General features: G+C 39.9%; 1 protein-coding gene across 5 annotated transcripts in view; it reads right to left on the bottom strand.

The window, feature by feature from the left end:
- LOC138721814 (sodium channel protein type 5 subunit alpha-like) overlaps positions 1-27930 on the bottom strand; it is a 217609-nt gene that overhangs the window by 116442 nt on the left and 73237 nt on the right. For 4 of the 5 annotated variants that reach the window (XM_069859263.1, XM_069859259.1, XM_069859260.1 and 1 more), the window contains 5 exons: positions 22940-23003; positions 9982-10123; positions 8201-8398; positions 3917-4099; positions 1163-1564 (listed from right to left, as the gene is read on the bottom strand). In XM_069859263.1, coding sequence (XP_069715364.1) covers positions 1163-1564; positions 3917-4099; positions 8201-8398; positions 9982-10123; positions 22940-23003 — 989 coding nt within the window. The remainder of the gene's footprint in view (positions 1-1162; positions 1565-3916; positions 4100-8200; positions 8399-9981; positions 10124-22939; positions 23004-27930) is intronic. The other variant, XM_069859262.1, reaches the window with a different exon arrangement.

The raw sequence follows: 27930 nt of genomic DNA, 5'->3' as shown, positions 1-27930 counted from the left end.
GAAAGGCAAGAAACTGTCTGGCTCTAGAGAAAAAAGCTGCCTCTCAATTTACTGATAATCTGACACCATGGCTAGGACCCATCTCACTCACCTTTCTCTTCAAGAAATATCTTGCCTAATACACGTTAGAAGTGCATTTGCTTTTTTCCTCACCAATGTAACCCATTTTCGGCACCTTGTTACTCTGAATGGGTTTCATCTCACCCAACTTAAGACATACGCAATGCAGTTATTCGCCTTGAGTTTCTCTTGTGGTTAAAGCGAACGGAAAGAGGTACTTTTAAGGAAAGAGATAATTCTGGTGTATTCTAGGACTCTAAGATGAAATAAATCCTGCCCACACTGACCGTAGTGATAAGACCTCCATTGCTTTAAAGACTGTTGAGAGTGATGAGCTCCAATGTATTTACTCTATATTAAAAGAGAAAAATTCCCACCATATCAAACTGAAAACCTCTCCAAATTGCCCCACATTTGTTGCAGCTGTATCTGAAACATCACCTAATGGTTTTCCAAGTGAATTTGTACATGGGTCCTAATGTTTTGATTTACAGCCTCAATAAATATTTTGCAGCAGTGGTGCTTTGCAACAAAAATCCTGGCAAACTGCAAAAGGCTTAAAGTCTGTTGATCATCTGCTGATCTTTCCTGACTATTACTTGAACTGGATGCTAAAACTTTCTGGGAATGACCTTTGGTCTGCAAGAACAGCCCTCCACAAGTAGCTATAAAGAAGACCAGAGGTTAGGTGCAACCAGTGGGAGAAAATGCAGTCTCGAGATGGTACGACTCACACTGAATCCTTTTAAAACCATAATTTTCTAACCACTGGACAATGTCTGTTATTCAAATGCCAATAGAAACTGACACCAAAAGATGTGCCTACAAGAAAATAAGATTCAAATCAAACTCAAGATTCAGGTATTTGCCTCCAGCCAGCTCTGAAAAGCAAGTGTCACCAGAAGTCATGAACCTCTCTTATGCAGCACTATACACATACTACTGTGGAAGCTGAACCATTGTCTTCTCCCCCTGCCTAGAATGCTGAGTCTGGGTTTCCCACTGCAGACTGCACATCATGTAAATCAATTACAGCAAACTCCAACAACATTTAGAAGGAAACAAGAGTGTGAATCACATACAAAAGTTATAAAGTACTTACCAGTTCGCCTGTCCCAGGTTTTTCCATAATAACTGGGGGAAGCAGTAACCCTGCAGGAGAAGTAGGGTCTGGGTTGAGTGCCCCGGTGCCTCCTCCTATCAGGGAAACCACACCATTGCAATCCACTGAGCTGTTCCTTTTGCCCGTCTGAGTGTAGTTGGGAGCAGTAGGGTGAGAACTATGGCTCACTTGACTTTGCACGCTTGGACGCCTCCCAGATCTTGGAATTAAGAGAGAGCCCCGGTGGCTTTCATTTTCCCCAGCAGTGCTGATCTCATCATCGGCAAAATCTGTTTCGGAGCCAGTGTCTCTGCCACGGAGTCGGAAACTGAATATGCTTCCGTGGCTGGTTCTGCGCTTCACCAAGTTTGCACTGGGACCATAACTAATGCCAAGGAGAGTCTAGAAACCCCCAGAAAGGAAAAAGGGGAAAGAGAAACAACATTTTGCAACATGTTTTCAGGAGTGAAGAAGGTCTGGGGAGAGCAGTAAATCAAGTGCTTCAGAGAAAGACAATTACACATGTCCAACCTTCACAAAGTTAAGAGGTTGAATTCTCATTCCTAGCCATTAAGTATTTGTCTAATAATTGATAGTCAAAGATGTACTGAAATAGGAAGGGTCAAGGTGTCATCCACTTCCTTTGCTTCTACTCCAGCCCCTCTGCCCAATCTGATAAGTGCCAAAGGATCTAGGAAGGCAGCACAAGGAACAGAAGGCAGGAGCAGGGAAGGGGATCCAGCTCCAGTTTACTGCACTATCACACATCTTCATAACAGCTACGGAAGGAACGTTGCAGTGGGAGAAGAAGAGACAAAGAAATAGGGCAGGAAATGAACTGCAGGGAAAATGAGAAGAAGAGGGAAGAAGAAGCAGAATACGACGGAAGAAGGTGATAAAGGAAAAAAAAAACAACAACAAAACAAGAATAAGAAGAGGGATATGGTTTCTTAGTTTGTAAAATAATTAATCCAATGTGTATGGCTTCTTTAAAGGGCCGGTAACCTCAGTACACAGAGTCTCCCTCATATTCAAATATCAGCCTTAACGATCCACTCTGATGTCAGCTAGTGAGAGTGCAACTCTGAGAGAGCAGCAGCAAGATGTAGCCAAGGGCTAAATACACCTAAACCCTGGCAGTGTAAAAAGGATGTTCAGAAAATGCATAAGGAATGCAAGTCTGTCCCCTTCCCTCATATCTGAATGGGAAATTACTGGAGTAAGAGCATTTAAGCAGAACATACTTTTGTTTTTATGGCTTGTACAGAACTTTCAGCTTCTTCAGAACTTTCTCATGAGCCAAGCACATATGAAGAAAGGTCAGATCTCCACAGCATCCACCAGACAAATCCAATGAAGCCTGATTTTATTTTGCATTGTAGCTTACACCACTGAGTTATGTAATGATGCCATTTTGTGACACTGGTACAAGGAAGAGTTGAAAAACCAGGCCCCCTCTAACTAAAATGAACCTATTTGGATTGCTACCAAATTTTAACTTGTCAAAAAATCCATGCCTGGGTTTCCACAGTACAGTCATTGAGACTGATTTCTGATGGCAACACACTTCCAGCTGCTCAGATTGCTTCTGAATGATGACTCAGCCTTACTCCCTCCAACCATGCCAGACACAGCCTCCCAGAGAAGATACTATAAGCTTTGAAATGTGTCTCCCATGTTTCTCATGCTTATGACATCCAGGGGCGAAAAGTGAAAACAAGAAATATTAATCTAAGAAACAAACTGGCAATGCACAGCTCTGACCCATAGTCATTATGGTGCATGGTGTCCTGAAACTCATCCAGAATGAAGAAAAAGAGCAATTCTAGCTTTAATAAAGGTGTAATTTGTAATGCAACCCACTCAACCAATGAGACAAAAAGAACTATTAGATTAAAAAATGCATGTCATTTATAGAAATACAGCTCTGTGTAAATTTTGTGAGCTGAGGAGTCATTAATTGGTCACATTTACTTACATCACTTGCATGTTTTCTATGAGCATTTTACGGCTGCCAAATACTCCTAAATTCACTGACAACAAAATATAAAAAGACTTAGCCCATTACATGGCTATTCAAAAACACAAAATAAACTGATTTAAACTTTGCCCTCAGTTAAGCAAAGACAAATTATCTGAAGCTATTTATGATCATTATACATATAGCACGGGCAGATTCATATTCATGCATGTCAGTAACATTTGTATAAAACCCTATTTAGAAACAGCCTCACTCTATTTTTTTCCCCTGCAATAGAAAGTAGAAACAAGTGCAACAAAGTTTTTACTTGAAGGCAACTAGCAAAGGAATATAAAAATGTTAATAACATCTTTGTATAGGATTTAAAAAGCCCTCAGAGAGAAGTTTCCTTCTTTTTTTGCTCCTCTCTTTTTAAGCTTTGCAGGTTTCTTCTAAGAATTTTTTATCTCTAGTAGGAATAGGATAGATATAATCAAATGAATGAAATTAAACGTGGGTAAACCTTGAAGTGAAAAAAAGTAAATAATATTGAAACAAAATAGATTTGTAAGAATGTTTAATGGGCATTTTGAATCAATTTTGAAAATAAAGTGGTAATATATTTCCTTCCACTGTTCCAACAAAGACTTTCTGCAGGTTAGTCATGGTATTAAGGATCTGATTTCTCTTTTCTGAAGTAAAGCTGAAAGTTTCAGCTTTAATTGTCTATTCGGAGTCTGGCCTACACAGCAATGTTCAGTGTGAGATAACTGATATTTCAGACCATGTCTTACCATTCTCCTCTGACTGTCATCATAGTCACACTTAGGATTCCTTTGGTCTTCCCCATACTCTTCTGCCCCCAAAGATTTCTTCTTCTTTCGCCTATTTCTTCGTTCCTTGGCATTTTTGGATGCTAAAGGTGACATTTCCAATGAACTAAGTGACATTGAATCCATTCCTTTAGCAGCTAGTGCCTAAAACAAAAGATGGTAAAAGGCATAAGAATTATTATTTGAGTTTAGGACCTGAATGAGAACTAATTACTCTGCTCAGCAATTATTTTTCGCTCCAAGTTTTAAGGTTGTATAGGAGATAAATTAAAAATTCCAAGTGGTCATTAATCGTATAACTATCCCATGTGGCTGGAATCAGTCTTAATCTGTTTCTAACCTCAATATTTAGCCATAGGAAAATAAACAATAAGCGAGACAGGTACATATGCACACAGTCAGGTCAGCCACCTATGATAAATCATTAAGAATGGCCGCATAAAATAATGTGGTTTATGTAGCTCTCAAGTGAAATTTCATGAGAAGAACAGTCAGTGTGCACACACCCGCAGGTATACACAGCGCACACACTCTCTGGAGTAACACTTCTGGTGCCAGCCAAAAAAAGGAAATCTCAAGCTGGGGAATCTAGACTCAGGCCTCCCTGGACTCCAGCCCCTTGAACCGAGAGGGTTGGACAGAAGGGGAGCCAAGCTGACTGCCAGGAACCTTCCTCCCCTATCGCAGAGGGATGCTACGAACAGCAGGCAATTCAGCTGGCACATTTTTGTAAACACTTATCCCAGGAAGCAGCACAGGCAAGCTATGATGAGAGATGCAAAGAGAAAACTGTGAGCTTAACTAGAAATAAGGTGCTATCTGGTGGGATCACTGCAGGTGCTGTCTGATAACAGACCAACATTGGAGATCTAGCAGAAGCCAAATAAGAAGGCTTGAGCACACAAAGCCACAGCCTAAGAAGCAAATGAGCAGCCAGTAGGAAGAAGTGATAAGATACAAGGAGGAAAACAGCCCAGGCTAGCAACTTGCCATCCTTGGTGAAGGACTCTGAGTACAAAGCATGAGGTCAGGTTTGGAGGTTCTGGCATCTCCGTGCTAGCCACATCAGTGGCCTGGAGATAAGCCTATATGCCCACCCCCTACCCCCACTGGAATACATAAAAAAAAAGTAGATTAAAAAAAAACCCACATGACTCTCCAGGTTCCCAAGAACAGGAGAAAAGGATGAACCCTCAGCGCTATTGTCTGTAAGCCACTAGAATCAAACAGGCAATCAGCTCTCTGCAGCAAAATACTCCCTTCCTCCCACAGGCATCAGTCCAAGGAAAGTGAAGGCACTTAACAGTCATGTAAAGAATCAATCATGTATTTCAAGGAGTAGCGGTAGCTCTATCAAGCTGAGAGCACAACAAAACTTAATTCCTGTGGGAAATATCTTTCATGAGCAAGCTGTTTAGAGCAAAGAAGAGGAGGGCTCAGACACCAGTCTAGGCTGTTCTTTTTTTTTTTTTTCAGAGTTAATTGATTTAATTGCTATGCTGAAGTGTTTTCTCTTCATAAAGATTCTACAAGACTTTTGGTGTTAAGTTCAGGTTTAGGAATGCGTTAGACCAATTGTGTAAAATGACTAATAGTCCCCAAGCAGGCCTATCAACTATATATATATTTGTGTTCTCTTTATACTGCATAATGCAAAAGCTGGTCTAAACAATTTCAGTTTTCATTTCTGATTGCCATCATATTTTATTTATCTAGAAAATATTGTAGGTAATGCTACTAAGCATTCTGTATGCTCACTGCAAAATAAACTGGTTTTCAGTTTCTTAGCAGTTTCATAGAATAGAATTATAGAACATTAAGGTTGGAAAAGACCTTTCAGACCATCAAGTCCAGACATCAACACACCATCACCATGTTCAATTACTGCCACATCTACATGTTTTTTTAACACCTCCAGGGATGGTGACTCCACTACTTTCCTGGGCAGCCTGTTCCAATGGTTCCCCACTCTTTCAGTAAAGAATTTTTTCCTATTATCTAATCGAAACCTCCCACGGTACAACTTGAGGCCAGTTCCTCTCCTATCACTTGTTACTTGGGAGAAAGTACCTATTTCTTGGGTTGAAATTGCTTCTGCCTCACAGTTGTTTGAAAAAAGGATTTAGACTAAGTTATTTCTCAGGGCATGGAGGCTATTCCCACATCCTGCCTATTTACTCCTTCTGGCTGGTTTCATGTGGGTGGACTGTGTCCTGAACCCTAGGCATTGCGTGCATAATCCACTGTGCTAACATCCAGGTAGAGGAAAGGAGTGTAGGACCAGGCATGTCTGTTAAGGATGGACGGTGGCTGAAAGATGGGTAAAAGCTTAGCTCATATGAGCCCTGACAGGGGAATTATACAGGAGATGAGACTTGAGGCAAGAAATTAGCTCTACAATGAGAAAGTCAAAACTAAGACATAGCTAAAGGCTTGGAAAGCAAGGTTCAAACTGAGTAGCTCTGACTGGGGTGAGACGCCGAGAAGGACATCTGAAAGCTACATGGTGCGGCCACTCAATTCACTTTCCTGAGCCTCTTCTACCAGGTATCTGATTTGAAATGCTGGGGATTGATTTGAAGGATTACTGGGCTTCACTAGTCAACACAATGGACCCCAGTCTTTCTGCTCCTAAGTTTCCTTTCCATAAGATTAGGATAATTTTCCAGGAGTACTGCAAATACAAATGAGAATTTTTCAAGCACGCAGATTCTGAGCAGTGACAAGAGGCACTGAAAACCTCTGAGGATGTTAGTCGTTTTGTCTTTGAAGCAGGCTTTGGATGCCTCAGTTGAGAAATCTGTTTAAGTTGGCCTAAGGCTACAGAACAAGTGATGAGAAAGTAAAGAGCTGGTCTTGAGTCATGTACTGTCCACCCTTTGTTCTGAGGAGGGCACAGGAAAAAAATGAGAGATGGTCCTCTAAAGAGAACACTATATTATAAAGCATATATACAAACAGGAACAATTTAGGTTTTCACAAGAACCTTCAGTTTGACACATTCTGACTTTCTGCACTTTATGTTCCTTTTTTTTTTGTGTGTGTGTGTGTGTACATAGAGGCTTAACTGAAATCAAAGCCTTCAAAAGGAAATTCTTGAATATCTTCAGTTATAGCTCAGGCTGCTAAAGTTGACTGTTATTAGGATGAGCTCAGCTGGAGTCAAAACACATGAAAATTTGTATAAAATAGGCATGAGTCTGAGCTCAGTTTGCTCCCTTAGGTTATGGTAAAAAGTTACCCTGTTCAAAGTGCCTGTACATAGACTAAATTGCATTTAGCTATTACTTAAACTATCAAAGAGGATCTGTTAAGGGACTTAAATGATGTATAAGCCTCTACTAGCACTTTGTCAAGAATGAATTGCATTTTCTATTTTCTTTCCAAGGATTTAAATGGGCTTTGGATTAGGCTGTGAAGCCATATGTACCCAAAAGAAAATTATGTATATTAGTTTACGTTGAGCATCAAGGATTTATTTCCTTCAACTACAATGCTACCTGTTATTTCCTCTTAATTTTCTTATTGTCTTCTTATTCACAGCACCTAAAATGTTCTCTTCATCTGCTAAATAAACACTTTCCACCCCCCGATAAACCACAGGCAAATTAACTAGTGCTGTTAAGGCTATATGGCTACATCTACCATTTGGCCTCCCTGTTTTGTTTAAACACAACATTAAATCCATATCCTTTGCAAAATTCACAGAGGTTAACCTCAAGATCTCCCTGTTTGCTTATTTAAGTATGAAGTCCTACATGCTTGACGTAGGTTATTATACATCTTTACCTTCATTATTAGGCAGCTGGATATTCATAGCAGTTTGAATGAGACAGTGAGGAAATGAACATGAGCTAAAGTGACGGTGGAAGAAGTTCAGCTGGGGCTATGGCTGAGCTACCAGAATAGCTGTTCTGTGCTTAAACACAGATGTAGTTACACCATCATTAAAATGTCTTATATGTCAACCAATATAAACTCATCCAGTGGCATATGTGGTACAGTTAAACCAATACAACTCTGGACATGTAAAACCTGTAAATGGCCCCAGTCCTAGCAGGAAGAGCCATCATTTTTCTTTTAGAAGGGATTGCAATAACTCTGTCCAGCACAATAAACATTAAACTGCTTTCAAGCAAACTCTGACTTTGGTTATTGCATAAATGTAAGATAATAAGAATGTGAATCTCAAGGTACCATCTGTTCAAGTTACCCAAGGCTAACCATATCACATAGTTTACTGACCTCCTGCTCTTTCTTTAACATCTCCATGGCTTCCCGAAACTTTCTTTCCTTCTCCTCTGTTTCAGCAATAGTGGCTTGGTTCTGCTCTTCATATGCCATGGCCACAACAGCCAGAATCAGGTTGACCAGATAAAATGAGCCCAGAAAGATGACCAGCATAAAAAAAAGCATGTAGATCTTCCCAGCAGATCTGAGAGTCTGTAAGCACAAAAGTAAAATCTCTAACACTTGTTTATAAATTTTAATTTTTTTTAAATTCTTTGGAAAATTTAGATTTGCAGTATAATTAAATTCAGCCATTGTTAGTAGGCCAGAAATCCTTTGATGACAAACAACCATGTGCAACAAAATAATCTTCTCGCCAATAAATTTTTATCCCTTAGTAAAAAAATGATGTGCCTTGCAGTAAAATTGATTTCTAAAAGAAGAAATTTGTTCTTTCTTTGCCAAATACCTCTGATTGTATTCTTTGAGAACAGATAATCTTATAATCAGTTGCAGTGACAGATTCCCCCACATGGCTCAATCTATTTTTGTCCAGTGCATAGAAACATTCCAAACTGGATTCATGTGGAATCCCTTCAGATATCTTTGGTCTAGGTCCTTTATAGTCAGTGGGGCAAAAAAAAGATAATTTAGGATGAAACTTGTATGGAAGTTATTTAGACATCCGCTTCAGGATAAGAAGAACCAAACCTTTGGTGCCTGGCTCTTCTCCAGATTTGCAGGCATCACTGAAGTTTAGGGTAACAGGCTGAGGTTCTTTTACAGGTATGTCCCATGGCCAACGACTTAATGCTAGTGATGGAAACCATTGTGTGATATTAGAAGGTCGAATAATAAAAGGGAGTGAAGTTCACCCTTATTTGCCATGAGAATTTCAGCCATCCTAAGTTATACACGCAGCTTTGTGCCAAGTAAGTGAACATAATTATTTAAAGAATTTTCAATTTCATTATTTTACATTTTCCTGAAATGAAATTGTGTAACTGGATGTCTGTGAAGCTGTAATCCCTAGTAAGATGTCTACCTCGGTACTTTCAGAGTAGTATCTGTTGGCACTAACTCCCTTGATTTGCTTACAATCAAGCTCCAGTTTTGCAATTTCAAGATGCAGAAGTAAATCTTCAGTGGCTTCATGGACAGAACATGTAATTCAGTACCAAATAATCATATGTAGTTCTTCAGAGTTCACATACATTCCAGGAACTACATGCTAAAATGTGCACTTACTAGCAGATCACATTGCACGCATGAGTGTAAGTCAAATGAAAGTTCTTCATGATGAAATGTCTGCAGCAGGGAGAACTGAAAGGTACAAGGTAGTCTTGCCATCTGCTGAATTTGTGTTCATTACCATGTCTTACAAAAACAGATATGTCAAGCATACAAGTGCTTTTCTAGTCCTTTTTTTGAGCTTGGCTGAAAAGATAAGTTCACATTACACCAGCCACCAAACATAAATCATTAAGTGGTGATGCGGTGATCTTTATTAAGTGGTGAACTTTATTCTAATTTAGGTAAAATACCCATTCAAAGCATCTTTCTCTCAGTACCAATTTTCCTTCCTTTCCCCAAACACTCAGCCTAAAGTCTTCTGGTATCATCACTCCTAAGAAAATAAATTAATTGTAACAATTGATAGACCTTTCCACAACACAAAGAGAACACATTACCTAATAACCAGCAATTCTTTCTTTTCTTTAATTATTGTATATATATCTGTAACAAGATGATGTGCTTATTTTACACTTTTTAACAGCAATACAACAATCTCACACCTGTTGATAAAGACGTTCCCAACAATCCTGAGTCATAAGACGAAACAAAGAGAGAAAGGCCCAGCCAAAAGTATCAAAGCTTGTGTAACCATGATCAGGATTTTCCCCGGCCTTAAAACATTTATATCCCTCAGGGCACGTGCTGCAAAACATGAAAGACAATACATGAAATGCATCAAAGGTGGCTTCAGCATAGAAAAAATGATTTCCAAGAGAACACATTGAATGTGCTTAGTTAAGAGCACAGACACTCAAAGGCAAATTCCTTCACTGGGTGAAAACACAAGAAACTGGTGGATGCTACCTGGAAATACCAAAGCTTTTTGCAATCTTCTTTTTCCTTTGAAAGGATTAACAGAAAAATGGTAACCATAGCTTGAGCTGCAATGTAAATGAGCATCTACCACTTCAGATATTTGCACTAGATCATAAGTAGGTGCCTAAACAGGACTTAAATATTATTTCTCTTGGCACTTATTCCTAATTAAGAATCATAATGTCTCTTATTATAGTCATGGGTAATAGTGTGATGGTGAAGCTGCTTTTCCAGTTACTTAGTCTGACACTGATGGAATGACATCAGCATGTGTCATCTGAGTACCTTCCTGATGGCTTACTATGCTTGACTTGGTACTAACCCCCTGCAACGACTAAATCTTTAATCTAAGAAACCCAGCCCTTTGTCCCACTCACAGCCGTAGTCTGGGGTCATGACATTTTCAGTGTTTCTGCCAGGAAAATATTTTCTTTGTGCGACTTGCGGATTCACGTATTAAATGGCATGCAGATAGCATGAATTTCACTGGCTCTCATTAAACTTTGAGGCTCGTTACAAGTAATTTTCTGGCTCCATATGCCAGAAGAGAAAAAGAATACTCTCCTCGGTACTATGTAAGAGCTGAATTGCATTATCAAGTGAAACACAAAGTAGAAGAGAACCCAGGTCAACAAGTCACCTTCTCTCCCAGAACAGTGCAATATGATTAATCGAAAGACCTCACACCTGTTGCTCGTTACAAGTCACTTTCCAAACGAGATATGCCCATCAGAATCTGAAGACTTAGAGTAATATCATAGAATCATAGAGTGGCTTGGGTTGGAAAGGACCCTAAAGATCATCTAGTTCCAATACCCTTGCCATGGTCAGGGACGCTTTCCACTAGACCAAGTTCCTCATGAAAGCTTTTAACTTCTTTTCCTCCCAGGAAAAAAACATAGTGTTTCAATCACTGCTATTTTTTAACCAAAACAGAATATTGCCACAAATTGAAATGCAAAGCAGTAGCATAGATAATGAAAAGTAATTTTTAAAACATCACCCAAAAGATAAATTGACTCCTAAGAAAGCAGAGTGTGTCTCAGTATGGAAATCAAGGATTTTGGGGTTTTTAAATACCAATTTGATACTGATGTAAAACAAATCTCTACAGCCCAGGATAGTAACCCTGTATTGCATGTTGAGATGAGAATACATTGCTAGAGGTTTTGAAGTTATACAAATCTATGATATCAGCCACAACATTAGACAGTCAACAACACTTAAGAAGCTTAATCTAATATCATTAGTCAAGCACAAAATTTTAAGTAAGTCTGCTTTGAATGCTGAAAAAAAGGATTGCTGAAGCATTGCAAAATGTATGCATATCCTTGTTTGCAGTAGTCTTCAGAAAAGGCAATAAAAATGAAAAGAACAGTTGATGTTTAATGAATTAAATGTAACACACAAGTGAGAACGTAATAAGTGATTCTGTCACTTTAGGTAGAGCCAAGTTAGTTTATATCATTTGAGAATTTAGACAATAGTAACTGTATATCACAAAGAAATAAAAAGAGAGATGCTTCTACTTTTTTTTCCCTGCCAGCCTAGAAATGCCTCCTTCTAGACCTTTCCTACTTTGACTACCTATTGTTTCCTGTTAAGGAGTACATTTGAATTAAAATTACAGTAACATTACTGAGTTAGATGAGAATAAAACACAGAAATCTCAGCTTTTTTTCCCCCTTAAAATATGCAGATGTACGCTGAAACTCTCTTGTATATCCATATAATTTTTGAGGCTGCCTTTTCACTAAATCTCCTGTCTCCCAAAGGCAACATCTGCTGTCAGTCTCTGCTATAGAGACATGAGATTTCAGCCTGTGATGGGCTGCTGCGGTCAGCCTTCAGTGCCCGTGACGTGCTGCTGACACTGTTCAAGAGCTCTGAGAAATGGATTCTGTGGGTTCCTGAGAAAGAAAGACTTTCTGCTCACTTACACTAAGACATATCCAGACAGGACATGAGTATTTTTGTAAGGTTCATTCCTTTTGCCATGAGAAAATGACTGCACTCACCCACTGTACATGGCTGGAAACTGAGTGATCACAGAATCATCGATTAGTTTAGATTGGAAGGGACCATGAAGGTCATCCAGTTCAACCTCTCTGCAGTAAGCAAGTACATTTTCAACTAGATCAGGTTGCTCAGAGCTCCATCCTGGAACGGAGCAGGTAACAACTGTCTAAGCAACTTGTTCCTGCTATCATGTCCAGAGGAGAACAGGCTTCTCTCAGTCTTCTATTAAAGACCAAGCCCAAGTGGCTCCAGTGAACTGATCTCACCGTGCATATCTTAACATTATTGATAATGGCTAAAGCATCTGAATATAGCTGTGAGAAACTTGATGGTGATTATTTAATGGTGAACTTACGCCTAGATGGGGGGGTTGGTTGGAAATTAAGTTTCATCTAGAATAATTTGCCTAAAATCTTAGGTGAAATGGAAATTTTTAATTTCCTTGTGAGAGAGGGGATTTTTCTCCTAGTCTCTTCACCATTTTGAACAAGAAAGTTGGAAAGGAGATATTAGGAGAACTGCACTTAGATTTATTTTCATAAGAACCTCTCTGCACCAGAAGATTAGTGGCTACAAAGTCACTCTTAGGTTCACTGTGATTGTTGCTAATGGAAACTCCATTTTGATGCAGAATAACATTTGAGCAACTGCTCAAAGCATTTTACCATTGCTTGGGAAGTCCTAGGACACAGAGATGCGACTCCTATGACTGTGAAATGGAGCAATGGTACCTCAGACTAATATTTATGTTTATAACACGCTTAGTACCTTTTCATGTTTCATTCTGTCTTTATGTGTCTCTAAAGCCTTTTCCACTCAGCAACAGATTGCTGGTGTGAAATTATCTGTCTGACTCCACAGTGAGAGTACACAGTTCTCTAATATTATGTTCAGGTGTAAGAGCATTCAAATGAAGTGTGTTCAGCATGAAAAGCATGAACTTCACCTCAAAAGTGCTAGCAGTGTTAGCTTACATGCTTCTTACTAGGCACTACAGACAAAATATACTTTTCGAGTCTTTATTTTTGCTTGCCCTCCTTTGTAGCTGACAGTACCAATAACCTGTGAGGTGTGGGAATGGCCTAAAAACATTGGAAGAAAACAGAATGCTGCTTCCCAGAAAAACACTCTATAGAGATCTAGGTGTAAGAGTCTCACGTGAGAATATTATTCTGCAACTGACACCGTTTCCTCTGAGGATGCTTTTAAGGAGCCTCAAGATTTTGCTGAAGTGACTTCATTGTATAGTATTAAGCCTTCCCCTTTAGATTTTTTAGCAGAGTCTGGCTTCTTTTACCTCAAGGAAGCATTTCACAGGATTGGACTCTTCTCTTTTGCACAGGGATGGGCAATAACAAGTTACATAAATACAACATCCTCCACAGGAGCCTCACAGGATGCTGTTCAATTGATCACAATAAAATTAGTGTCATTGATTTGGAAAAGTTAAAAGCATCAGTTTACCTAGCTACCCATCAGGCTGTAATCACCATTGTACGTTGGCACCGGTACAGGAAATTAAAGAACATAAGAAACAGCTTTGTTTTAAATAACACAGATTTGGAATGCCAGTGAGTTGTAGCTGAGGGGCATAATTACAACATACTCTGGCTCAAGAGTTTAATCTAGGCAAGCCAAGCAACCTGCTGATCCTGTCTGTTGTGGCCAATAGGGCTGTGCAAAAAAAGGAAGATTTGTAAAATAACCATGTGTTGGATTGTAACATTCAGATCCTGAAAATACAGGGAGGGTTGTCCATGTGTTACCAGGAGTTTGCGTCAAACAGCTGATAGTATCAGCTACTACATCTGTAAGGTAAAGGCTGCACTTTCTTTTGGTTTAGGCTGCATGGGCACACTATGGTTTGCTACACTGAATTGTTTATGAATTGCATGGTAGAGTCCTCCTCGATCTGCCTCTTCATCTGGAAGTCCTCACGCCATAAAGGAGGGGCTTAGATCTCCTTTAGATCATAGACCTAAGTGATTTTCTCTGCACCTTCAATATTTTCTCATTCTCTGGGCTTTGAGGGAGAAAACAACAGTGAAATTAGGAGTGCATGTGGTGCAGTGGTTGGGGCTGAACAGATAAAGTTTCCTTGATTAACGTTTCTTCCTATCTGACAAGGTGAAACTACCCATTCTGAAACAGGGCAGTATTTTTAAAAATGGATGTTGAATGAGCAGCTAGGCATGTTGGAGAAAGGGACTGAAAGTCAGCAGCATCCCAGCCAAAGCTTGGGATTGCCATCAGTGGATTCTCAGTCTGTCTGAAAGTCACAGGTCACTCTCCTTCCCCTGCTCTTTCTTGTTTTGTTATATTAAAGACTAATCATGGTTAGAGGGTCTCAGTTACAATTCCCCATTAATTGCCATCTAAGAGACAACATGTGACTCTCAGAGGCATTCTTCATGTTGGATAGGTTTGACTAGGAGCCTCCAGCAGGTCTCAGTCCAGGTATCTAAGAGGTCAGAAAGAATCTGAGAGGCATTTTTTAAAGCAAGGGTGCCAGTGGTCTGAAAGGAAGGAAGTACAAGCAAATCCAAAGTCCACAGGAAAAAAAAAAAATTAAAAATAAAAAGAGCTCAGGATAAAGAGCATCATCAACAAGGAGCTAAATCTGTAGGAGCAAAGGGAAGGAGATGCTCATGAGCAAGCTTGCTCACAGGCTTAGAGCACCCATTGACCTGTGCATGCTACCGACTTGCATCCACAAAAAATTTCAGACTCCCCCACTGGCTACTTGTTCAGGCAGCTGGAAAACCACTGGTTTCAGCATCAGACATCAGACCCCTCCACGCATGCACGCAAACACCAAAAAGAATCATCAAATGGAATCACAGAATTGTTTAGGTTGGAAAAGCCCTTTAAGATCATCAGGTCCAACCCTTAACCTAGCACTGCCAAGTCCACCACCAAACTATGTCTTTGAGCACCACATCTACATGTCCTTTAAATGCCTCCAGGGATGTTGATTACAACCACTTCCCTGGGCAGTCTGATCCAATGTTTGACAACCCTTTTGGTGAAGAAATTTTTCCTAACAAACAATCTAAACTTCCCTTGGAGGAACTTGAGGCCATTTCTTCTCATCCTATTACTTGTTGCTTGGGAGAAGAGACCAACACCCACCTCACTACAACCTCCTTTCAGGTAGTTGTAGAGAGCAATAAGGTGTCTCCTTAGCCTCCTTTTCTCCAGATTGAACAGCCCCAGTTCCCTCAGCTACTCCTCTTAAGTCTTGTGCTCCAGACCCTTTATCAGCTTTGTTGCCCTTCTCCAAATGTGCTCCAGCACCTCAATGACCTTCTTGTAGTGAGGGGCCCAAAACTGAACACACTATTCAAGGTGCAGCCTCACTGCTGCTGAGTACAGGGGAATAATCACTTCCCTAGTCCTGCTGGCCATGCTTTTTCTGATACAAATCAGGATGATATTGGCCTTCTCGGCCACCTGGGCACATTGCTGGCTCATATTTAGCCAGCTATTGGCAAATACACCCAGGTCCTTTTCCACCAGGCAGCTTTCCAATCACCCTTTCCCAAGCCTGTAACATTTTATGGGGTAATTGTCATCCACGTGTAGGACCCATCTGTTACCAGCAAGCCAGGTGTGTCATGTAAACTTATCCACAATCAAAACCCCCAAAATTCTGCTGGTGACAGCAGGCTCAGAGTGAGGTATTGATCTGCTGGCTCTTCCTGTTTCTTCCCTGATCATTCCCTGCAACTGGAAAGATAGAGGAGAACACTACTTGTAACCCTCTATCCCTTAACTCCCTCTGATGCACACTGGCTGTTTCAGACTTCATGCTGCACCAAGGTAAGCAAACTCTTATTTCTTCTCACTCAATCCAGTGGTCAAACACCAGATTTTCTGTCTAACCCATCAAACAAAATGTAGGTCAATAATTTATCACCATAAACATAATGATAGTTTACTGCTTAATGAAGACTGTAGTCCATAGTCAATCTGCTTCTCTCATGTGTCTGATGAGCTTATTACAGCTTTGGCTAAGCGGTAGTATTACCACCCATCCTTGAGAACTGAGTGGATTTGGATTTAATCCCTACTATTGCTGTTTAACCAGAGACATGATCTTCCAAATACTCAACTGATCCCTAGAAGTAGGAGCTGGTGTTGCTGCCCCTAAGCCTGTATAATACACTTAGTTATACCTATGGCCCCTGCAGCATCTTTCAGGTGATATACTTGCTTTGTGCTTTTTCTCATACTCAAGTAAGAGGCTTTCTCATCATGAGCAAACCATCCTTGTTCTTGTGTCACTGTAATTAAGAGCGACTAGGTGTAAAACTTTATGTGATTTACATCACTATCTAGTTAAATTAATTTTAGGTATGCTGTACAGTCTGAAGGTTGGTAATAAGACATGCTACAAGACCATGACCTGCCTGATTAAGTTGGCTAGTCCAGAGATCACCTGCAGCTGGTTGTTTCTCTTGACCTTACCCATTCCTGACACTCCAGAGGAGTATACATGTGCAACTAAGACACCTGAGCACCATCTTCACCCACCCCTGGATTGTACCTCTAAATGCAAACTATCCAAGACAAGGAAGCTCCTCTCACCTTACTTGTCTAGTACCCAACACAATACGGCCTGAATCTGGGGACTTGTAATATTAAGACAACAAAGAATAATAACAATAATCATCATCATCATCATAGCACAGATAAAAGTTCAGGCAACTCAGAGCTGCAGTGGTCCTAATTGCCAGCAGCAAAACAAAAGAACCAACTGGGTGTATTACTCTCTGCTGCAGTTCCCCAATTTCCAGTGCAGCTAGGGGTGTGTCACTGGGCATATTTGCTTGTAGTCAGGGCACTAAGTGCTGTTTGACATGTTCATCTGGTTGACACACTCACTGTTCCAAGCTCTCTAGGTGAGAGCTGCAGTGCTGGGCTGTGCAAAGTACTGTTAGTGGAAGCGTCTGATAGCAGTGCTGCTCCTCAGTACAGTGCATGTTTCTTCTCTGCCTTTCAGGGATGTGATAAGCTTTTGCAAGGGGCTTTAAATCACTGCACGGAGGATGCATAAAGGCAAAGGAATGTTATTACAGCTCAGAGAGATCAAAGTGCTGCATCGCCGTACAAGTCACAAAGAGTATGCTGACAGTATAGTGGCACGGATTACCTCCCATAAAAATGTTGGGTTTGGTACACATGGTGACTACGAGAACAGGTATCTGACACAATTTTATGTGTTGGTATTAATTACATTAGTAAAATGCCACAACACAAAAGGAAACAGCATTTTTGTTCTGTCAATACTTTAGAAGGAGTTAGGACTCACTCAAAAACTTTGAGGAGTGTTAACACCACATGGTCGTTCCTTCCCTTATGTGCAATAAGCTCAGTGACAGCAGAATTTACCAAACCATATAGAATATGGCCCATGCTATACATTATTTTAATGTACCCTGTTAAGAAAAATCAAGGTCATAGTGAGGATAAAGGTAGCTAAAGTTTCTATAGCAACAGTTACCAGGATGCAGTTGCCGAAGGTGCTTTCTTGTAGCATCCTAAAGTAGCTTTACTGGCTGCTTTTCCTTCCTGTTCACTAGTCTTTTTGGCTATATCAGTACAGACACAATGCAAATGTGCTTTCATTGTCAGTATCATCTTGTAGACTATTCCTGCCCACGAGCTGAATATACAGGACATATCATGTGAAAGGGGAAAAAAAAAATTAAGCAGTCTGACCTTGAGATCTGAGGGGACACAATTGACTTAAAACATGTACGCTTTTCTGAAAAGCCAGCTCCCTGTTGTAGTTGCAAGTGAAAAAGTGAAAAGATCAAAGATAAGTTTCTCTTTATTTTGTACTTGTTTACTTTATAAGTTGATAGCATCTTGTCTGTTTCTCTTTCTCCTAATGGACAAATTTCCTTGCTGTTTCTATTGCTGTTCCAAACCTTCAGGCAGAAGGGGAAAACAGCAGTCTAGGCACAGCAAGAGAACATTCCTGTGAAATTACAATAGAATGGGAATGATTTAGAGCTGAAATGTGTCTTCCTTTTTCGTGGACAGATAATTCCACGCTTCTGCAGCCCCCGTAAGTCTGTACTCTGTGGGGAAGCATGGGACTCTCAAGTATTGGTCATCTCACCAAAATAAATAGCTGATAGTTGTGGAGAAGGAGCAAGCTGTAATTGCATGGGTGGCATAAAGCAGGCTGGTGTGGCATGAAAAAGGCTGGTGCAGCCTGCAGTTCCCACAGCCCAGCTGCTGGGAGATTTGGTCTCATGGTTGCAGCAGGGTGACACCTGGTAGAGGCACTGCTGATGTTCTTCAGTGTGACACTTCACTGGGTATGAAGATGGGATCAGGACTGCATCTCCTCCTGGCAGCAGTGCTCTTGGAGGCTCTCTTGACTCCTGCTTTTCTCCTTGCTATGGGTCCCAAAGCACATACTAAAGCATTTTGTCCAGCTCAAGGCCTTCTCTTTGGCACTGTCACCATAAATACTCGACTGCGGATATGTGGTAGTTTTGCTTTTATGGATCACTTCCACACAGTAAGATAGACACCTTCAAAAGGCCCATGATGCCTGATTACAGGCAGTGGATGGTGCTATTTGCTGTCACCTGCTCTTCTGCAGCCCTTGCAAAGCATAGTTCCCTTGATGCAAAGACTGGACTTCAAGCAGGCTAGAGCAGCTTTCACCTTCTGCTTCTACGCAAGACCCAGCAGAATCTGATCATTGTACTGGATCTCTACTGGACCTTCCTCAGGGCTAAAACAAGGTCTTCAAAACTGGATAAGACACTACACTAGGAATTATATGGAAGAGTAAATTTACAGAATTTGTAATCCTTTCAAAAATCAGACTATCTAAGCTCTCTCCATTCATTTTAACCAAATCAAACATGAAGATGAAATTGCAAAGAGAACCAACTTGGATAAATCCCACTGCAGTTACATCTAAAAGAACAACAAAATCTAATCCCTAAACACATCTAGAAGCAGGAATAATTCTGAAAATAGACTTTTTTTAGTTATTAGAGCCTTACTGTTATTACTGCTTCGAGTGTCTGACCAATCTGTGCCACACAGCTCAGAGTAGAGGATGTTTCCATTAATGTAGTGCACTGATTGCGCCTGTTGTGAAACACTGAGCACGCGTGACTAGCATTCACTTTGAACCAAAGAACATCTTTGATCACAATCAATTGATTTTCCTTCTACTCCAGACATTATCTCTTGATTCCATTGGACTCTCTGTTCCTGCTAAATACAAAGGAAATTCTTGCAGTGCATCAAGGGAAAAAATGCACTTGTATAAACAAAATGAAAAACAACACAAAAGTTCTATTTGATTAAATGAATAATAAAACTTCAGGCATTGTGAAGAAAGTTTCTGAGGCATCACATGGGAAACTCCACAGGCAGGTTAGTCCTTGTTCAAATAAAGAAATATGCTATTCCTACCATGTCTCTGCAACGTGATTTTTAAAGTAGCTCCTTGAGGTTGCTTGAGCATATTTAAAAATGTATATAGATTTTTTTTTCTTCCATCTGCTAGTTAAAGTACTAGAGATATGTTTGCTGCTTCTGAGTGACATACTATTCAAATCCCTTCTGAATTAGAATCAATATTAGCTAGATCCATTACCTCCTGCTTTATTGGCAGTATGGGTACTTGTTCAGAAAGCAGTGCCTCCTAGTAATGTAATAAAGCCCCCACCCTGGAGATAATTAGGTTGTCTGTGATATAACATCCACTGATGATCATTTCCCTGCTGATTTTGGCCTGCTACTTCAGCTCAGGTTGCAATCTCCATCACTACATGTTCTTACATCAGACCATCTGAGTCTCATCACCTAGTAATTGCCGCAGTAGATTTATCTATATTTTCTTTTACTCTTCTATAATAACATCAACCAGCCAGACCTCAGAGTGTCATTAATATGCTTTTAAAATGCACTAAAATGGCTTTGTCAGTTGCCTCGAGATTTAATATCCCAGCCACAACACACTCCAATAACAAACCCTTCCAGGAGTACACACATGACACAACCCTTCTCCAAATTTCTTTTGGGTCCTCCATGTACCACAGAGGCTTATAAATTCAAGCTTCAAACTGAGGTCAGAAGTACACTCCAAAAAATGATATGAACACTCAGACACAGCCTTGCCAGCTGTCTTTCCTAATCCTCTTTACTGATGCCTTGATGGGTTCCTAAGTTAAGCATTCTCACTTGTCATTAATGTCATTACTAGTAGATGGGTGAACCACAATCCGATGTATCCTCTCACTCTTAACTCACTTACCCTGATCCTGTGGTGCAACCTGTCCCAAAAGTTCCTACATATTCAGATTTTGTGTTTTACTACTGAATACACCTGCTCTCGGCAGGTATCCACTCCATTAGATACATCAGCCTGTAAATGATGGTCTCTCCATCCTAACAGGTGGGAACACATGACTTTGCAGGTCCCTTGAGGCCTTAGGATCATCTTATTATTATCCTTATGTCTTTAAATAACAGGATGACCAGCAGGAACTCTGTGCAAAGTGTAGCAGATGAGAGAATAGTTGTTAGTGCTGAACTAAAAACCAGTGTAAGTAGGGATATTTACTCTTCAATTTTAGGCATTTTAAGCCAAACCATACCCAGTGGTATCAAATACTTAACTAAAACAGCAAGAGGCTGAAGAAGAAAGAACCAATGCACAAAGGGAAAGTGGATTTCTCTTAATGGCACCAACACTGATAGTTTTTATATATTTATCAAAAGATGAATTAGGAAACTACACACAGGGGTGTCATTTTCCTCCTCTTATACACAAGAGCTGGAAGTTCTCCCCTGGATGTTTCAGGCTGTGACTCTCATGGGCATAGTGCCTCCACTGAAGGCTTTCTACAGTCAGAGCTTTTTGCTGACACATTGCAATCTATTGACTTTCTAGGGAGGAAAATAGTAGTTTTGCTAATATGCCTTGCTAGAACCCAACCTTTACGTTCATACAAGCTACTAATATGTAGATACTCCATGGATATTGGATTGGTATTTAACTTTTCACCATCTGGGCAATTCCAAAGCAGTATTCCCTGAACTATGCTTCATAAACTGTCTATAATCTAATTTATAATATTTCCCGATGTGCAAAATATTATTGCTGTGTAAAACCTTTCTTTCTCAATATTATTGCCTATTGGCTATGAAAGGCTGAAGTCCACCAGTATAGGTAGATTGCCAGATCCTGGGATCCCCAGGAAATATCCCAGTAGTTCTGGAGTCCAGCCTGAGCCTGGATAATGCAATGTATTACAATCAACAAAGCACTTAATTAATGAATGCTGACATTCTACCTTCCTTGGAACAAACAAAGAGGAAAGCATGGCCCTCTGCCCAAGGAGCTTACAGTCTAAATTAGACTGGCAGTGCAGAGGAGACACACAAGTCATGCAGAGGGAAAGCTGACACTTCAGCTTTCTCTTTGTTTTACGTAAATACAGATACAGACAGTGGCAGCAGAAAGTAAAGTGTCTCTCCCCGGGACCCTATGACTTTTCTCCTCTCCTATCCACAATCAAGTTTAGACTTTTTCTTCCCTTCTTCCTGCTGTCTCCCTGTGCACAGATGCCTTTGAGTTCTCCCTAATTTAAATTCTAATTTTTTCAGTCTCCACATTTAGTTCTACCAACTCAAAACATCTCCCCCCAAAAGCAGATCATGTCACTCCTGACTTCACCTAGGTTATTCATTTCCCTGGTTCAAACACTCTTACATATTTAGATCAAAAACTCATCCATCCCACCACTAAGATCCTTTCTTCCTTTTCCTACAAATTCTAAGAGTGTACAATCTTTGAACAGCTTAGAGTCTCCTCTGGCCACACAAGATCCCATCTCTATCCATCTCCTCTGAACTCCTCTATTTCCATCAACATTACGAGAACCTGTTAAATAAAATCAAACACTCAGACAATGCAATCAGACCCCGAGGACTGAATGCAGGAGAAACCATCAGTGTCTACAGATGGCAGGGATATGAATAAAGTCCTTTATGCAGAGTAAGTTAGTATATCACAGGAATTATTCTGCATCTCTACACTGTCTATACCATAAGACAATGAAAGACACATAGTCTATAAACGTACATGCAAATGTAGATCACAACTCAAAACAAAGTACCTTCCAAACTCCAAAGCACGTTATTCTGGGGACTAGCATTTACTGATTTGTTTATCTTCCTTTGCCAAAAGCCAGGAATTCATCATCAGTCTAAATCTCTTCAGCTTTTCTGTTTCTATCTTTCTTTCATTTCCTTTAAAATACTCTCCACTCAAAATGTTACCTAGTTTTTACTTTTTTTCTTATATGAGAAATTTAAATGTATTGAAAAAGCACTGTAAAAATGCCCCTAAAGATTTTAGACCTGAAGAAGTGACACACAAAAACTGCAGTTCAGGAAATAGTATTACTATGCAAAGTATTATCATTTATCCTCCTTCCTATTATGACTGACATAAGGAAGTTTAAATATCTACTTCATGCTGGTGAGAACTGGACAGAACTGAAGGAAAACATAGCAAAAAACCCCAACCATACAATAAAACCAATCCAGAAGTGAAGATATTTTTAAAACACTTACCCAGCATCGCTGCTATTGCCGCACAGTAACACGTCTTCTGTTCCATTTTTTATGAAATAGTTCACTGCAATAGAAATAGAGAAATGGCTTTTTAACAAGTACATTCTGGGAAAGAGAACATTCACAAATATCATCCACCAACCAGCATATTCAATTGCTACAGTAATTGAGAGATGAATGCATGCTTTTGCTTTGTTTTGCTAATTTGAACTTCTATAAATTGCAAAACCAAATAAATTTTTCAAAGCTCTTCAAGCACGTGCTGTTTGTACTCTAAATTTGACTAACTTAATAAGGTGGCAGAAGGTCTGTGGGCAGTGTTTGTAGAAAACATCATCTAGCCAGGTCCCTGGCTGTTCTAACCGAGAATATTGTTTCTGAATTCAATATAGCACTATGTAATGAAACCTAATCGTAAGCTTGTCCATGTCGTTTAGACTCTGCACTGATGAGATACATATTAATTGAAGTTTGTGATAGGAATTCCTGACTCAGAGGTTAAAAGTGCAACAAGCTATAAGTCAAAATGTAATAATACTAACAAAGAAGCACGTTCCTCCAATCTGGTGAGTTCCATTCAGCATAGAAAAGATACAGTATAAAGACAAAGGAACAGAAAAATGCACCCTATTAAAGATAAAGCAAACAAGGAAGTATTCATAAACACAAATATTTATCAACACAGTCATCTGTAATGGCAAGGGAGAGAGACAGACACTTCTCAAGGGAGACTCAGAGGAGTAAGCTAAATTTAAGTGCTCTGCATCATTCCCTGGTTGACTATCAATGAGGCTTAAGGAAATTAGCATCCCCAGGCTAATGAGAGTCTTTGTGTACATACTTGCTCTTCAATTCCAGCCAACAAAGTCTAACATTCAGAGAAAGAGAAGAGGAGGCCAAGTTTTTCTCAAAAACAATAAGTAAGATCAGTTTTCCAGAGACAGTCTGAAGAAAGGTGTTCTAGGGAGCATTTCTAAAACCTGAATGGAAGAATGAATAAAACCATTGATCTAGAAACATAAAAAATGCAAGACAGGATGGTAGGTGACTGATGGAAAGTATATACACCAGCGTGCTTTGCTGCATCAGAGAGGATATGATTCCCTATTGACATAAAACATGATGGTGGCAGCCTTGCACAGCATGTGTTTGTAAGCAGCGTGACCTCTGCAGATGATGCTTAGAAGTTCTCCATTCTAGACTAACTCTCTGTTGTGAAATGTTTTAAAAATCAAGAGCGACAGCTTATCTAGGCAGGCTATGCAAAGAATGTTCAATGGCTCAAGCCACTGAACAGATGTGCTGTGGCTTTCTCAGTAAGCTGCGAGCAGTGGAAAAGCCCTGCCCTGCTGCACGCCAAGAGGGAATTACTATCCATGAGCTTGTGGTTACGAGGGCACGTGATGGTGTTCACAAGTTATCAGAGCATCTATCCAGCTCACACTGTATGCGGGTCCACTTTGTTTACATGTGGGCTTTCTACGGAAACATCTTGACTGACAGCAACACCGTGGTGTTCAATATGTTTAAGGATCTGTGATCAGTCACCACAAAAAGAGGAAGGGCACAGTGTCTTCCATTTCTTTTCACTCTCCACTTCTGCTGGTGAAAGACTTCCACTTTTCTCAGGACAGATGGTATCTTATTCGGATATATAGTGACACAAATTCATCAGATTCTGGAGTAGGGAGGAAATACGGCGCAACCATGAGATAAAAGACAACGGCAGAGGCTCTGCAACTTGTTATGAAATAGTCACCACATGGGGTACGCTGAAGTCAACAAGCATGCACTTCTCACTGGAAATTGCAGCTTTTCATACTGCAAATGCTAAGACCAGGAGGACCATAGATTTGCCATTTTGCATTGCCCACTTTCTTCGAGGGATGAGTGAAGCTCTGGAGCACAGTGCTGGCTGAAGACCAAACCAACACCTCCTGGTCAACCAAACCCAAAGATGAGAACAGTCAGAACACAGAAGTAAAGGAGGAAAAGGAGACTGTGTGCAAATAAGAAATCTAAAAGCTCAAGAACAGACAAAATTCTGATGGCGGTTGTTGACTTAAACATTCACTTTTCTAAAACAAGCAATACAGCAGGTGTCTAGGAGTGCTATAAAATACACCCTGAGGAATCTCAGTGACCTTCCAACTGGGGAGGGACTGTTTACAAAGGTTTGTAGTGATAGGACTAGGGGCAATGGATATAAACTGCAGAGGGGCAGATTTAGACTAGACATAAGGAAGAATTTCTTCACTACCAGAGTGGTGAGGCACTGGAACAGGTTGTTGCCCAGGGAAGTTGTGGATGTCCCATCCCTGGAAGTGTTCAAGGCCAGGTTGGATGGGGCCTTGAGCAGCCTGACCTAGTGGGATGTGTCTCTGCCCATGGCAGGGGGATTGGAACTAGACTGGAACTTTAAGGTCCCTTCCAACCCAAACTATACTATTATTCTATTCTATTCTATGAACCAGTGCACTGATGCTGCTAGGAGGGGTTATCTTCATCACAGAGTATGCAACTGCGTAACAAGAGTGTCACAGCAACCATGCCAAATTTCAGCCTGTGGAAGAGCTGAATTGCTGATTCTCTTCTGATAAATGAAGGGCAGATTAGAGTACTATGCACAAGGACACAAATCGCTGTATTATCAAATATTCACACATATGCATACTTGTCATCCAAAGCAAGTTGGTTTGGATTTTGATCAAGCACGGCAGGCAATCAGAGTTCTTCAAGAAGCAAACAGTCACAATTATTGCTTTTAACAGCAAACCACCTTGCTATTCTATTATTAACCCATGGCCTCAGCTTCCCATCAGTTAACTCTAACAGGGACAAAGAACATAAAAATCCTTTTTCATTTACAGTAGGATTTTCTCTCTGAAACACAGACTGCCCAAAGTAATCAATAAAATTTGAAAACATGACTATTTCATTGTTTTGTAAGATTCTAATTACTTTTTGTATTGTTTTGTCCACTTTTTCACTGAAAAACTTCTGCATGTCCGTGGGAAATGAAATAAGAAAATGAAAGTGGAAAGCAAAATTGATAACCCCCATACTAGACTTGTTTTTCATTTTTTACAGTAAAATCAAGCCAAAACAATGTTTCCATGTATGCATGTGTGTACATATTCTTTATGCAAGATGTCACTCTTCGCAAAGGAAATACTAACTTTTCTTTCTACCAGCTTTACTAAAATGTCGATGTCACAGTTACAGTGTATACAATGCCTTCTAGGAACTTCTCTACAGGAATTTCCAGAGTAAGTTAATATTAAAAGAATAAAATTAACTTGAAATTAACTTGATCATATTAAAAGAATTAAAAAAAAATTATCAGAACAACACTGGCTTCATATCAGTTTCTTGTCAGTCAGAAATTATTTTCTCCACTGTTGCCAAATAAACTTATCTAGTTTTCTTAATACAAAACATTTCTTGTCAGTACTCAGCAGTCAAAAATTCAACAGAAATGTGTTTTCTAATAACAAGATGCTATCTTCTCAAAAACATACACACATTTGTGCCCAAGTCTTAAAAATACATACTAAGACCTTGTATCTCCACTGCTCCTAATTTAATATTATTTGTGTTAGGTTGATTCTGCTGCCACTAAATAGGTGTACAATGATTCTATTATGTTGGTGCTGTCTTCCCAGGACTTGTTGTTTTAGAAGTGACAAGTGCAGTAAAATAATCCTGCAAAGTGGGCATAAACAAGCAGCTTGTTGCCTTCTTACAGAGTTTTGTCTACCTGCAAAGGCCAGTGAGAGGATAGCAACTACTTCAGTCAAAGTGGCTCAAAAATCACAGTAAATCCTCACTTGTTGCTTTGTACAGGGTATGACAATGCTCATACTACCATAACGTCACTGCAACTAGTCCTTGTGCAACTTAGTTGGAAAATAACAGAGCTATACCTCCATCTACTATGGATCACATCTTCCTTGGCATTGACGCTAACACACTTGTAGCACCAGAGAGTAAACAGTCCTCTAATGAATTCCCTTAAATGCTTTGAGGAAAGACTTAATAACAAACATTACTTGGCAGAGCTATTATATGCTACATTATTATTTGGTACAGACTACTGATGGTTGTCTTTAGATGTGATGTGGAGCCCAGACAGTAACATTCCATGACTTGTAGAGTGGAGTAATACTTGCTCTTACCCATCACCAGCAAAGGGAACTTAAACTAAGCACAGACCAGGAAATAATGTCCATAATCCAGGTCTCATTTATATTTATGGTAATTCAATCTTTCTAGCATCCTCAGAGCTCCTGACTATCCAGGGACACCAGGCAGCTCAGTAGCAGTAGCAGCCTTAACCATCAGTGGTCTCTCAAAACTTAAGTTTCCAACAGCATTATGAAGATGAAAATATATCACCACATTTTTTCCTCCTATAGCACTATGATGTACCCTCCAAGTCCATACTCTGCCTCCTACACTGGTCAAAGCATGCAGTATTGACCTTAGTTTTGAAGTAGTTCTATGCAAGTACTGAGGTAATATACAAAATCCTCCAGACTTGCAATGTTTTCTTTCCTAAATCAATTTCTCGAGCTTCTCATCATTTCTGCTCATTTATTCTATGCTTTTCCAATTTATCAGTATCTTTCAAGTTTCGGCATTGCTCCCTTCCCTACGAGGCGATTATGACAGAGCAAACATTCACAACGGCTCAATCTGTCAAGTTAAAAAAAAATAAAAGGAAGTGGAAAACTTCTTTAAAAAATAATTTATTCTAATTAAAATTATGCTCCAGCTTATACTTTACACACCTACTTCACAACACTGAGCAGAAAGTCAGTAGGGTACATAGAACTGCAGGATAGAAGTCCTCCTCATTTCCATGGAAAGGAACGCTAAAGTTTCCAGTTCAGACAAATGGAAAAGATTAGAGTCAGCTTAGAAATCACAGTCCCTGAGTCCAGCTTCTGTTCTTCCTTCAAAGACCCAGCTCTTTTACAAGAAATTCA

Source organism: Phaenicophaeus curvirostris, chromosome 6 (genome assembly GCF_032191515.1).
Source record: "Phaenicophaeus curvirostris isolate KB17595 chromosome 6, BPBGC_Pcur_1.0, whole genome shotgun sequence".
Lineage (NCBI taxonomy): Eukaryota > Metazoa > Chordata > Aves > Cuculiformes > Cuculidae > Phaenicophaeus > Phaenicophaeus curvirostris.
The sequence above is the reverse complement of the archived record's forward strand: the minus strand, read 5'-3'. Positions and strand labels throughout refer to the sequence as shown.